We start from the raw sequence: 14,403 nt of genomic DNA on the forward strand, positions 1-14,403 counted from the left end.
TATTCAAATATCTATCTACCTTTAACTTTAAAACGTTAATTTTTTTGTGGAAAATAGTTCTAAAGACACGCAATCCTCTCAGCCACCTCATCGCTGTCTTAAATAGGCGATCCATTATTTTCAATCTGTTACTCTTTGTTCTGAATTCTATTACAGGAGGAAGGATTCAGTCCACAGTTGTCTCGCCAAGCCCCCTCAGAAACATTTTTCTTTCAGTTAGTTGCTTTCACTCTTCTAAACACTGACGGATGCAAGACCAATATCATTCAATATCATCCTCCATGTAAGAACTTGTCTGTTCAGGAATTGGTCTAGTAAACATTAGCATACTTCTTTAAATAAGGTGACCAATACTGTACACAGTATTCCAGACGACTTTCACTCATTTCCTATATAACTGTGCATTAACCTCCCTACTTTTGCATTCAATTTGGTCTGCATCCCACCAGCTCCACAATATTCAGTAGGCCCATTGCACTGTTGCTGGCAGCATGTGGAATATATATTTATTTTTGTGTTATGCTAATCATCATAAACTTATGAATTGCATTCAACCTTGTAACAACTGCCAACTGTCGATCTTCCATATAGAATACTGATATATTCAGATTGCATTGTTTCAAATTTGACAGATAGAATTTTGTCTTGTCAAATTTAGTGAAAACGAAGTCATAAAAGGACAAGAGCAAAGGTTGATCATATTGGTATTTTAGTCTATGTTTAAATGAACCAATAAATCATTATTGTTAATGTAACTTGTAAAAGGGTGTCTTTGTAATTTTAGAATATGCTTCATGTCACTAAATCCTCCGAATGAATGAATAAGTTTATTGGCCAAGTATGTACACATACAAGGAATGTGCCTTGGTGCTCCGCTCGCAAGTAACAACACGAAAATACAGTAAACAATTAAGAATAAAGCATAAAACATTAAAACATTAAGAAAGGAGGAGCCAGCGCTGCCGTCGCAGCTGCGGCTTGCCTGCAGTCCGTCTGTCTTTTGTGTTTTTTGTTGTTTTTGTATGAGTTGTAGTTTTAATATGGTGTAGTGTTTGTATGTTATGTGGGGGGGAGGGGGTGGGAGGGAACGGGAACTGTAAAAAATTCTCTCTCCCGAACGGAGACACGAACTTGTTTCTGTGTCGTGTCTCCGTTCCCGTTGCGGCCTACCAGCGGCCATGCACCTGGGACCACCTGGGGCTCTGGTTCGCAGAGCCCGCGGCCCGGACTCACCACCTGCGGCGCTGGCCGCCTTCGGATGCTGCGGGAGCGGCTGCGACTCGTCTCCGGAGGCTCCGGCGCGGGCCGCGTGGACGTCGGAAGCCCGCAGGCCCCTGGGTGGGGGCCGACATCGGGAGCGCCGGCAGAGGCAGCGTGTTCGCCCGCCCCGAATCACGGGGCTTGGGTCGGCCCGCCGCGGACCTTTCACCGTCCGGCGCGGCCTGGAATAGGCTGTGGACCGTTCACCGTCCGGCGCGGCGCTCCAATGTCGGGAGCCCCGACCGCCCCGACGTGGCAACTACAACAGCCTGACCTCGGGAGAAGACGGCAGGGAAGAGAAAATACATTCTGGCCTTCCATCACAGTGAGAAGGGACTGGAGGAGACTCACTGTGATGGATGTTTCTTTGTTTGGTGTTAGTGTATGATTGTATGTGTTATTGCATTTTTATTGATTATTCTTATTGGTCTTAATGTTTCAACTGCGGGTAATGTTTCATTTCACTACACATTTATGTGTATGTGACAAATAAATGACTATTGACTATTGAATACAATATTACAGTTTAAACATGTGAGTGAAATAAACCAGAGCAAAAAGAGACTACAGACCTTTGGTTATTGAGTAGAGCTACTACTCACGGAAAAAAAGCTTTTTATGTATGGCAGTGGCTGCTTTGAAAGTCTGGAGTCGCCTTCCAGAGGGAAGTGCTTCAAATAGTTTGTGGCCAAGGTGAGAGGGGTCAGAGATGATTTTGCCCGCTCGCTTCCTGGCCCTTGCAATGTACTGTTTGTCAATGGGAGGAAGGTTGCAGCCAACAACCTTCTCAGCTGATCGAACAATTCGTTGCAGCCTCCGGATGTTGTGCTTGGTGGCTGAGCCAAACCAGACCATGATGGAGAAGGTAAAGGCGGACTACGATGGCAGTATAGAATTGGACCATCATTGCCTATGGCAGATTGTGTTTCCTCAGCTGCTGTAGGAAGTTCTGCTGAACGTAACTCCTGTCCCTCTGTCAACCCATTAATGAAGAATCTGAAATTATACTAATTTTGTGGCGGCTCCCAAGGGTCGGGCCATTCCACTATCGAACACCTTGGCAGGGGAATGGACTAGTCCGGGGGCAGCCCCTAGCTACAGGGATAAATGGCAGGGGTTTTGGCACGATCGTTCTCTTGCAGACCCATGTGAACAAGAGAACGACAGCAAATAAAATTCCTCCCGAAACACCTGGCTTCTCGCCTTTATTTCGGGCCTATCGCCGTGCCACATTGGTGGCCCTGACGCTCCATTGGTGTCGTAATGGAGCCAAAAGGCAGAGCCGCCGAACCGTCCGCCTCACAGGCCGACCGGGCCCTGTCTCTCGACGCAGTCTCCGTTAAGTTACCGATGTTCTGGACCGCCCGGCCTCGCGTCTGGTTTCAGCAGGGTTCCCAGACATCCTGACCCCACAGTTCCGGTCGTCGACCCCCAAGCACAGGGTGGTGCATTACATATCAACTACCGGCCCACCCCTCCACGCACGAGCACGCCGACTGCCGCCCGATAAGCTACGTCTGGCCCGGCAGGATTTCCGCGCGATGGTGTCCTTGGGGATCATCCGCCCTTCGAACAGCCCATGGGCGTCCCCACTCCACATGGTCCCCAAGGCAAGCGGGGGCTGGCGACCTTGCGAGGATTATCGGTGGCTGAATGCCGCTACCGCCGCAGACCGATACCCTGTGGCCCACATCCAGGACTTCAACGCCCATTGGCCGGGGCTACTATCTTCTCCAAAGTGGATTTGGTGCGGGGTTATAACCAGATCCCGGTCCACCCGGAGGATGTGCCCAAGACGGCAATCATTACGCCGTTTGGGTTGTACGAGTTCGTGCAGATGCCGTTCGGCCTTAAGAACGCCGCGCAGGCTTTTCAACGGTTAATGGACGGGGTGTGTCGCGGTCTCGAGTTTGTTTTCGTCTACCTCGACGACATCTTGGTGCGGCAGGAGCACTGTGCCCACCTCCGGCAGCTCTGTCAGCGGCTCAGCGAGCATGGTTTGGCTGTCAACATCGCCAAGTGCCGGTTTGGGGTGACCACCGTCGACTTTCTCGGTCACCACGTGACTTCACAAGGCGCGGTTCCCCTGCCGGACAAGGTCGACGCCATCCGCCGGTTTCCCCGTCCATCCTCTGTGCGCGACCTGTAGGGGTTCGTCGGCACGGTGGCCTTTTATCACCGTTTTGTGCCATCCGCGGCCCACATCATGCGGCTGCTGTATCATATTCTGGCGGGCAAGCGTAAGGACGTCGAGTGGACCGACGAGGCGGTCGCGGCATTTGACGGCGCGAAAGAGGCCCTTGCTCGGGCTGCGCTGCTGGTTCACCCACGGGAGAATGCCCCGACCACCCTTACGGTGGACGCCTCGGAGGCGGCGGTTGGTGCCATGCTGGAACAGCTGATGGATGGGGGTTGGCGGGTCCTGGCCTTCAGCCGGCACCTCAACAACGCGTAGAAGAAGTACAGTGCGTTCGACTGCGAGCTCCTTGCTCTGTACCTGGTTGTGTGCCACTTCCGCTACTTCCTGGAGGGCCGCCCATTCACCGCTTACACGCACCTCAAGCCGCTCACTTTCGCCCTGGCAAAGGTTTCCGACCCGTGGTCCGCACGGCAGCAGCAGCAGTTGGCGTACATCTCGGAGTTCAACACCTGCATCTGCTTCATTGAGGGAAGGAGAATCGGGTGGCCGACGCATTGTCCCGCCCCGCCGTTGATGCTGTTTTCGAGGTGGCGCCCAGCATTGACTTCTGCCCTGGCGGAGGCTCAGCACACGGACGGTGAGATGCCTGCCTACCGAACTGCCATCTCCGGCCTCAGCCTTGAGGATGTCCCTCTCGGCAATGGAGGAGCAACGATACTCTGCGATGTGTCGTCCGATCAGCCGCGCCCCATCGTTCCTGCCGCCTGGCGCCGGAGGGTTTTCGATGTTATCCACAGGCTGGCTCACCCATTCATCCGGGCGACAAAGGCACTTGTGGTTGCTCGTTTCATGTGGCCCGGTCTGCGCAAGCAGGTTGGCCACTGGGCCCGCACCTGCATTCCGTGCCAGACGGCAAAAATCCAGTGCCACGTCCGGGCGCCCCTCCAGGAGTTCCGTTTCCAACACCGGCGGTTCGACCACGTGCACGTGGACATTGTGGGGCCTCTCCCGCCGTCCCGGGGCATCACCCACCTCCTCAGGGTAGTGGACCGTTTCACGTGGTGGCCGGAGGCCATTCCGCTGGCCGATACTTTGACAGCTACAGCTCACTTTGGGGTGCCGGTGGACATCTCCTCGGACCGGGGGTCACAGTTCACCTCTGAGCTGTGGTCGGCCATGGCTCACCTCTTGGGTGTGCGGCTGCACCACACCACGGCCTATCACCCGCAGGCAAACTGCCTGGTGGAGAGATTCCACCGGCAACTCAAGGCAGCACTGAAGGCGCGACTCTCCGGCCCGGACTGGATGGACGCACTGCCGTGGTTCTTGCTGGGCATCCGAATGGCCCCTAAGGAGGACCTAGCCTCATCTTCAGCGGAGCTCGTGTACGGGTCACCGCTCACAGTGCCCGGGGAGTTCGTGGCGCCGGAGCAGCAGGGACCGCCCTCATCCACCCAACAGCGCCTTCGCGATCGAGTTGGCCGGCTCACGCCGATGCCGACATCCCGCCATGGGACATTCCACCCGCACGTGCCATCGGCCCTCCGGGACTGCCCCTATGTTTTCTTGCGCCGTGACGCCCACCGGTCGCTGCTCCAGAGGCCGTATGAGGGCCCGTTCTGGGTGCTGGAGCACGGACAGACAACCTTTGTTTTGGACACGGGGGGCCGGCCGGAGGCCGTGTCGATTGACCGGTTAAAGCCGGCACATATGGACATGGACCAGCCGTTGCTTGTTGCCCAGCCTCGGCCGCGAGGTAGCCCTCCTTTTGTGTCTCCGCCGGCCCCTCTGTTGGCCGACTTCCGTACGCGGTTTGGTCGGGTTGTGCGCCCGCCGGTCCGTTTCGTGCCTCCTGTTCTTGGGGGGGGGGGGGGTCCTGTGGCGGCTCCCAAGGGTCGGGCCATTCCACATTCGAACCTCTCGGCACGGGAATGGACTAGTCCGGGGGCGGCCCCTAGCTACAGGGATAAATGGCAGGGGTTTAGGCGCGATCATTCTCTTGCAGACCCGTCTGGACAAGAGAACGACAGCAAATAAAATTCCTCCCGAAACTCCTGGTTCATCGCCTTCATTTTGGGCCTATCGCCGCGCCACAATTTGTTAATAATTATATCTCCTTTATTTGAGTATAATGGCGCATGAAAGTGAATGAAAAACCAATCAACTTTTAGATCTTCGCATAGGTGCGACCAATTTAGAATTAAAGATTTTATTGTGTAGAAAGGAACCGCAGATGCTGGTTTAAACCGAAGATAGACAAAATGCTGGAGTAACTCAGCGGGACAGGCAGCATCTCTGGACAGAAGGAATGGGTGACATTTCAGGTCGAGACCCTTCTTCAGACTCAACTTCATTTTAAAGATTTTATTTATTGACTATAATAAGGCTTAACAGACCTAGAAATTTACATGGTATTGGATCTATAAGAACTCTGAACATGGTGCTTTTAATCTCCCTTTCAGGACCAAGAGAATGAGGAATTGAGAAAGGCTCATGACAATCGTCTGGAGCGCCTGCGAACATTGCAGAACAACTACAGGTTACTTAAAGGGCAAGTAAAAGAATTGGAAGGGGAACAAATCAAGTAAGTTCATACGAAACTTTCTTGTTAAATGAAACTGGCAGCATATTTGGGTCTGAATATGGATTGATTTATGTCATAACAGTAGATCTGGCCGAAAGAGAAAAATGTTAATTTGTGTAGACAGAGAAAACAATGCAAATGTTAGAAATTGGGAATTAATGGGGGAAAAAAAGTTGGAATGCACACGGAAAAATAAACTCATGTTTTGGAGATGTAAGTGAATGTTTACTTCAAATGCTGTTTGACTCTTGCTGGTCTGTTATTTTGTCTATTTATTAGCATGCTGTTACTTGAAAATGGATGAGTTTTAACAATGATTATAAGCTAGTTATTTAAGTGTTAGTATCAAAGATCATGCCACTGTTTCAGCTAAACTCCCAGGACAGCCATAACTATGGCATATTTCACGTGAGATGAAAATCTATCTAGGTATCCCCTGTACTTGGAAAAAAAGACAGGGCAGGTACAGTCTGATTCATTATCACCCAATCTGCCTACTTTCAATCAACAGCAAAGTGATCGATTATCAACAGAACCATCATGCAGTATTTCCACATGAATAATCTGTGCACTGACATCCCTTTATTGGGTCCATTTGGGTCCAGATATCATCACAACATTGGTCTGAATATAGTCCATCGAGCTGAATTTTACCAGTGAAATAAGATATGTTCAATGTTGATGTATTGTTTTCAGTTTTGGCCACTTTGCAATCGGAAAAATGTTGTTAAGCTGGAAAGAGTGCAGGGAAGATTTACGGGGATGTTGTCAGGACTTGAGGGCCTGAGCTATAGGGAGAGGTTGAGCAGGCTAGGACTGTATTCCTTGAAGCATAGGAGGATGAGGTGATCTTATAGAGATGCGTAAGATGATGAGGGGTATAGATTGGGTAGATCCACAGTCTTTTACCCAGAGATGGGGAATCAAGAAGCAGGGAACATAGGTTTAAGGTGAGAGGGGAAAGATTTATGAGGAATCTGCGGGGCACCTTTTTCACATAGAGGGTGGTGGATATGTGGAATGAGCTGTCATGGGTGATGGTTGAGACAGAAACTATAGCAATTTTTAAAAGGCATTTGGACAAGAACATGGATAGGAAAGGTTTAGAGCGATATGGGGCAAATGTGGGCAGGTGGGACTAGTGTAGATAGGACAGTTTGGCCGGCATGGGCAAGAAGTGCCGAAGGGTCTGTGCCCTGTGGCTCTATGACATTGCCCTTGAAATGAAGGCAAATATCATGTATGCAACAGGGAGCACCAGTAAAACTGACTCGGAGGAAACTGTGAAACACTTCACTAGTTAGAGTCTTTATCTGTACAAGGGAAAATGATTGTGGTTGTGAGTTCATTTGTCTTAGACTAGGCTGTAGTAATTTCTCAGGGTAGTGATCTCGGCTCATCGAGTTATTTAGCAGAAAAATGAAACGTTTGGCCCAACTGGTTCTCGCTGAACAAAATGCCTTCCCAAACTAGTCACACTTGCTGGTATTTTTGGCCCATTTCCCTCTGTATCTTTCCTATCCATAATCCCCGTGCAAATAGTTTTCGAGTGCTGTAATTGTACCTCTCTCATCCAATTCCTCGGTTAATTTGTTCCAAATAGCAAAACCTATGGCTAAACCTACCCCAAGATCCTCAAAACTAGACATAATATTCCAGTTGTGGTCTCACCAGCATCTTGCACTGCTGTAGTATAACATACCAAATCTAGTACTAATTGACCAGTCTGATGAAGGCATGCACCTTCTTCACAAGCTTGTCTACCTATTTTGCCACTTTCAAGGAACGATGTACTTGTACCTCAACATCTCTCTGTTCTACAGTGCTCCCCAGGACCTTGTCATTCATTGTGTATGTTCTGCTTCCCAATATGCATAACTTTGCACTGATCTGAGTTGACCTAGATCCCATTGTAACCTAGCCAACCTTCTTCACTGTCCACCAAATCACAAATGTTGATGTCATCCCCTAGTTTACTAATCATGTCACGTACATTCTCATCCAAAACATTTATATATGGTGAACCAAAGGGGACGCAGCAGTGATCCCTGTGGCACAGGTCTCCAATCTGAAAATCAATACCATCCTCCGACTCCTTCCGCCAAGCCACTTTTATATGTAATTGGCTAGCTCATCCCAGATTCCATGTGATCTAATCTTCCAAACTAATCTCATGCAGGACTTTGTCAAAGGCCTTGTTAAAGTCCATGAAGACAACCCTGTCCTTGTCAATCCTCTTGGTCACCTCTTTATAAAACAAAACAATCACATTTGTGAGACATGATATCCCTGCACAAAGCTATGTTGACTATCCCCAATCAGTCCTTCCCTTTCAAAATAGAGATAGATCCTGTCTCTCAGAATTCCAGTAACTTTCCCTTCACTGATATTAGGCTCACCAGCCTGAGTACCCTGGCTTGTCCTTGCAGCCTTTCTTAAATAAAGGCACAACATTAGCCATCCTTCAGTCTTCTGGTACCTCATCATGGCTAAGGAAGGTAGAAAATTCTGTAAAGTATTGAACAAATTGTATACTATTTTGACTTGGAAATATTTTGCTCTTTTAATGCCACATTTTCAAACTTTTGGAGTTCCATTATTGCATAACTGCATTATTAGATTTCCTTTACCATACACACACACTCGGTAGGCTATCAGAACAGTTAACTATCATCTTCTCAGGGGCAGTAAAAGATGGGCAAGAAATTCTGGCCTGGCTGGCTAGTAATACTCAAATCCTATTTCAATGAAAGAATAGAGAAAGGTGTAGGAAGGAACTGCAGATGTTGGTTTACACTGATAGACACAAATTGCTGGAGTAACTCAGCAGGACCGACAGCATCACTGGAGAGAAGGAGTAGGTGACGTTTCGGGGTCGAGCCCCTTCTTTGGGTCTGAAGAAGGATCTCGACCCAAAATGTCACCCATTCCTTCTCTCCAGAGATGCTCATCAATGCTTCATTGAGTGCCGTGCACTAAGAATATTGACTATTCTTTGTTTTTTATGAAATAATCGTGAAACCAATTTTCATTTACTGCATTTAAAAAGAAATGAGTGGTATACTGGGTTAGAACTCTCAGAGACACAAAACCCATGGTAGAATTCAGCACAGACAGATGGCACAGATTTTTTTGTGATTGCAACTAAGAGTGCTAAGTTCCCATTGGCAGAAAATCCCAGTGCATGACACAAAATGGGCAACAGAATAACTGGCATGTGAAGGTAGCAGCACACTTCTAATATTGGGTTAGAGTTACTTTATTGGGGAGCTTTTTCTGAACCAGTCTTGGATATGGCCCCAATTTTCAATCATATCCTCTCATTAAAGACATAGCATCAATGTAAAAAAGTCTTTCCTTGTTCTTTCAATTTTTCTTGTGGAATATTAGTGGCGATTTTAATTACATGTGCACTTGGAATGAACAAAATTGTATTTTGAGTCACTCTGCCAAGCGTCATTTAGCATTAAATTATAGTTAAGATCTTGGACAACTTGAATGTGGCAGGTTCGTTTCACAGTTGTTTAAAGAGCAAATTTTGGAGTTTGATTACTTATTTATTTTAGCTACATTTGTGTAGATTTGGTTGCAGATATAAAGCAAGTATCTTTTTTTAACTTAGAAGCCTCATAGAGTCACAGCACAGAAACAGGGCCATCGGCCCTGACCAAATGTCTTTTAAATAGTTGTTATTGTCCCTGCCTCAACTGCTTCATCTGGCAGATTGGTCCATGTATCCATCACACTATCCTCTATGTGGAAAAAGTTGTCCCTCAGGTTCCTTGCCCCTCTCTCCTTAAACCTGTGTCCTCTGATTCTTGGTTCTACCTCCATGGGTAAAAGACTGGGCATTTGCCTATATATTCTTCTCATGATTTTATACACCTTTATGAGATCACCCCTCAGCTCCCTGCACTCCAAGGAATAAAGTCATAATCTGCCTAACCACTCCTGTACCACAGGTCCTTGTGTCCTGGGAACATCCTTGTAAATCTTCTCGGCACTCTTTCCAGCGTAATGGCATCTTCCCTATATTAGGGTAGCCACAAAGGAACACAGTATGTTTAGAGAGGGGAAGAATTTAAGTGAAAGCTGTGAATAACTGATGTTTCTTGTTCATATTATGATCCAGAAATAACAACAGCACAGGCAAACTGCAGCGAGCAGAGCCATGGCAGCTGCGTCAGGAAGACAATGATGGTGTATGGAATGAACTAGCATACTTCAAACGGGAACACAAAAAGTTATTGACTGAAAAGTGAGTTTTCTTTTTTTTTAAGCAAATTTACACATGCAGAGCCATATCGCATCCGTCTGATCTTCTGGTGCCTAAAAGCCACACAGAGGAATTCCTTGCAAGGATAAAAACAGGCCAACTTCTTTTATCAAATAAACCAGTCTCTTCCTATCAGCAGCAGTGACAAGTTTAGTTGTGGTAACAGTATCTGTATAATGTGATAGGGGGATTGTGTTAATTAATGTGGCTCTCATCTGTTGGAGGTGTCGCTCTTCATTAGCCTGTATTTTGCACACTGCCGTGCTTCATTTGTTAAATAAGATGGTGAGGGGATAACCTAGCCAGCCGTGTTCGTTTGATCTCCTTGCTACATACGTGATATAGAAGGCCTCATCTCTCTCTGTTCCCTGCACTGTCCTGCTAATCCCAACTGAGCTCATTATGATGTAGCCTTGCTGCCTCTCTTGGAGCCAGAGCTGTCCAAGCTAATTACTGGTAGCAGCAGAGCTAGCTGTTAAGGATCTGGTGCGTATCTGCTAACACGGTCCTTGGAACTGACCTGGAGAGAGCACAAGGGAGTCACTTTCTTTCTTGCTGTGCACAGGCTGTCCTCGGGGGTTAGCATTGATCCCTTCACAGAGCTTTCAAGTTGTAGTGAGTATTAAATAAAGCATTAAAGAAAACTTGTGTTTTCTGAAACAAATACACCGAATATTGCTTTGATATTGCAGTTTGAGCTCTTAAAATAAATTTCTTAAAAGCAAGCTTACTGTCCAGCCACTGTGTGTGTGTGTGTGTGTGTGTGTGTGTGTGTGTGTGTGTGTGTGTGTTACTTTAATGTAATTTACTTTAATGTAATTTTGAAGAAAGGACTTGCAATAATTAGAACGATGAAGGGACATTGTTATCTGGCTTGTTTTAGTTAAATTTTACATTTTTTTAAACTATCTTCAAACTTGATGGCAAATAGTAATTCTCCATTAGTAAAAGACTACCAGAGATTTGCTAGGATTTGGTCCTGTTTGTTGTGCAACTGTAGCAAATAACTTGGACTTTCGTAAGATAACTGGGTTGATAATTGCCCTTGCCTTGTTTTTCAATGTAAGTCTTGTAAAATTTAAATGCAATATGTTGTTATGTACCAACAGCAGTAATAATTAATTCTGACAATGTAATATTTTAGTAAAGCTTGTAAATTCAAGTTACAGTTTGCTACTCCACACTACACCAGAATTAAATATTTTCTTTTTAAAATTACCATATTTCCAGATGTAGCTTAACTTAAGATACGAGAACATTTTCTCTTTCAACTCCCAAAACAAGCATAAAAGATGATGTGCTTGCATTATAAAAATTTTAAAAATGGTGATCATTTCTTATGGTAGCAGCCTGATGTTAATATGCCATATATCAAATATTCACAAAAGCATAATGTCAGTTACTTTACAGTCCTCACATTACTGCTGAAAGCATTATGATAATCTTTTTATTCAGAATTATGTATTACTTCTGTATGAAAATTCCATAGAGAACACATAAGTGACAATGTCAGTCAACAAATAAAATATACTTTAGAAGGCAGTAACAGAATCATATTATGGGTCTGGTGTCAGCTTGCACAATGTATGTTAAGCTATGTTAAGCTTTTGCATTTTTATACACAAGGGGCAGCCTAATGGATATCTCATGGATATGAGATTATGGTCAGATTCCACCATTGAAGAACAGATTGATCCACTGCATCACTTATGTAGTGCAAGCACTTTATTCTAACTGGCTGGTTCATTAATAACCAGACAACAGCTGATTTTATTTAGGCTCTTTATTCAATCCTATCCCCATGTCCAGGCTTTAGTTTGTCAGCCACAACTGTTTCCTTGGGCTCTTCAGTGCTGTCCTTCTAATCCAGATGCAGCATTCTGTTCTGGCCAGCCAATGCTGTCATCCATTACACAACAATCAATGAAAAATAAAATAATACATTGAGAATTTACTTTAAAATTTTTATGACACTTTTGGAGATTTCTGGTAAATACAATATGCAAGCTGTTGTTTGTTATGTTTCCAAATATTTCAAACTCCCAAGATGAAAACTTCTTCTGACTAAATACTCCATGCTAACCAAGATACTTTAAATAAATGAACAGCTTGCATTTCTGTTCTGTTTTTAATGACATGAGAACATCCCAAACTTCTTTAAAGTAAATTAATTGTTTTTCCAAACGGGAACTATTTGCGTATATGAAAGCCCCAGTCATCAGATTTATGATCTTATGATCAGTACATGATCTGCTTTAGTGATGTTGTTTTGAAAGATAAAGTTTGGACAAGGTATCACAGCGAATCCTCCTGCTGTTCAAAATAATACCATTAGATTTTTTTGTCTGCCTGAGAGGGTAGATGGAGCTTTAGTGCTGCACCTCATCCTCTCCATTACCGCAAGCAAGCAGAGAATATTTCATCACTCTCCGGACAATGGCTACGGCTCTCAAGTGGACGCAAAGGGTCCCCACCTTGATCTTTATATGTGGCAGATGTGCTCACTCTTTAATCTATCAATGCCACTTTGCAGCTTTCTGTTCCCATCAACACTATTTACTCTGCTCTGAAGTGTGTCTTCAACACACTTGATAAATGGCTTTTTCTTTCTTCATTTAAGTCATTTTTGACTATGGTGAAAAGTAAAGCCCCAGAACAAATCCCTGCAAATATCACATCATATTTTGCTCTTTGGAATACGTAGCTACGATGTGCATCTTATGGTTCCTGTTTCCCAATCTGTTACGTAATCATGTCAAAACATTTCTACAAGGGAAAAATTAAATTAAAACGTATCACATAACCTTATGTTATTGAGATAATGACCAAGAAATGCCAATACATAGAGCAACTATTATTGGAAAACCCATCAAAGGAGCAATTGGATATTTCATCATTTAGGGTCTTAGTAGAATTATTGCCAGCTTCTCTGTATTTATGGGGCCCGAGTTCACCATGGCATCTTGAATGCGCAGAGATGATCAGTGTATGGACATTCTTTCTGGGCAATTAATCTGAATGTGTGGATATCTGATGGCTCTGGGCACTCATTCTTAAAGGGGCTCTGAAACGTAGCACTGGGGACCACATACAGGTTCGTTGTGGTTGCAGGTTAGCTAACAATTAACTACCTCATTTAAAAAAAAATTATTATCAAAAATTATACTCAATTATTTAAAAACAATATTTCCAATACAATAGGACAAAACATAACCCACCACCAGAATACTATACAAACAAATATACCAAAATAAACTATTATACAATTATATTACAATCCCCATCCAGGATACATCCAATCCCCCGCGGTGCCCAGCGGTACCGGAAATCCTCCAGGGAGCCCGTGGATAGCGCATAGTCCCTCTCCAACACCACCCGGGCGCGGATGTAACCCCGGAAAAGGGGTAGGCAGCTGGCTCGGGCAGAACCATTAACTACCTCTTTGTATGGAGCCTCCTTTGGGGTCGCCTAGTCTTTCTTTGGTCAGGACACAACTTGAGCATCCTGCACATCACCCATCCTGGTCATCATATTACCTCCACCACAAATACCTTAGCAGCTAACTATGGTCGCAAACCCATCTGAGGTACCATGCTGCCCTTCCTTTTGACTCTGCCCCGCGCTTCTTGCTGTCCTTTGTGACTTGCTGCAGTAATGTGAGCAGGTCATCTTGTGTGTTGAGTGTGCATGACTCGGTCTTTTTATGTTGTTGTTGTGTCCAATCAATTTCCAAGCCAATTTTAAGCTGGTGGAACAGATGTTCACAGTAGTGAATTCTTGCACAACATGCACTGACATTTTAACCTTGTACCAAACATTGCCTTAACCAACACATGTGTCTACTTCCTAAGAAGGCTTACGATGTTCGGCATATCCCCAACAACCCTCACCAAGTTCTACAGTAATGCATTTTATCGGGATGCATTACAGCGTGGTTTGGGAATACCTCCATCCAAGACCGCAAACAATTGCAACGAATTGTGAATGGACCCAGGCCATCACACAAACCAACCTCCCTTCCATTGACTTAATTTATACCTCACGCTGCCTAGGCAAGCCAGCAGCGTAATCAAGGACGAGTCGCACTCTGGTCACTCCCTCGTCTCCCCTCTCCAATCGGGCAAAAGGTATAGAAGTGTGAAA

At 45.6% G+C, this 14,403-nt stretch overlaps 1 protein-coding gene across 2 annotated transcripts in view; it reads left to right on the top strand.

Moving 5' to 3' along the window:
* cntln (centlein, centrosomal protein) overlaps positions 1-14,403 on the top strand; it is a 354,488-nt gene that overhangs the window by 152,486 nt on the left and 187,599 nt on the right. For both annotated transcript variants that reach the window (XM_078396868.1, XM_078396869.1), the window contains exons 12-13: positions 5,863-5,984; positions 10,117-10,242. In XM_078396868.1, the coding sequence (XP_078252994.1) occupies positions 5,863-5,984; positions 10,117-10,242 (248 nt within the window). The remainder of the gene's footprint in view (positions 1-5,862; positions 5,985-10,116; positions 10,243-14,403) is intronic.

Source organism: Rhinoraja longicauda, chromosome 3 (genome assembly GCF_053455715.1).
Source record: "Rhinoraja longicauda isolate Sanriku21f chromosome 3, sRhiLon1.1, whole genome shotgun sequence".
Lineage (NCBI taxonomy): Eukaryota > Metazoa > Chordata > Chondrichthyes > Rajiformes > Arhynchobatidae > Rhinoraja > Rhinoraja longicauda.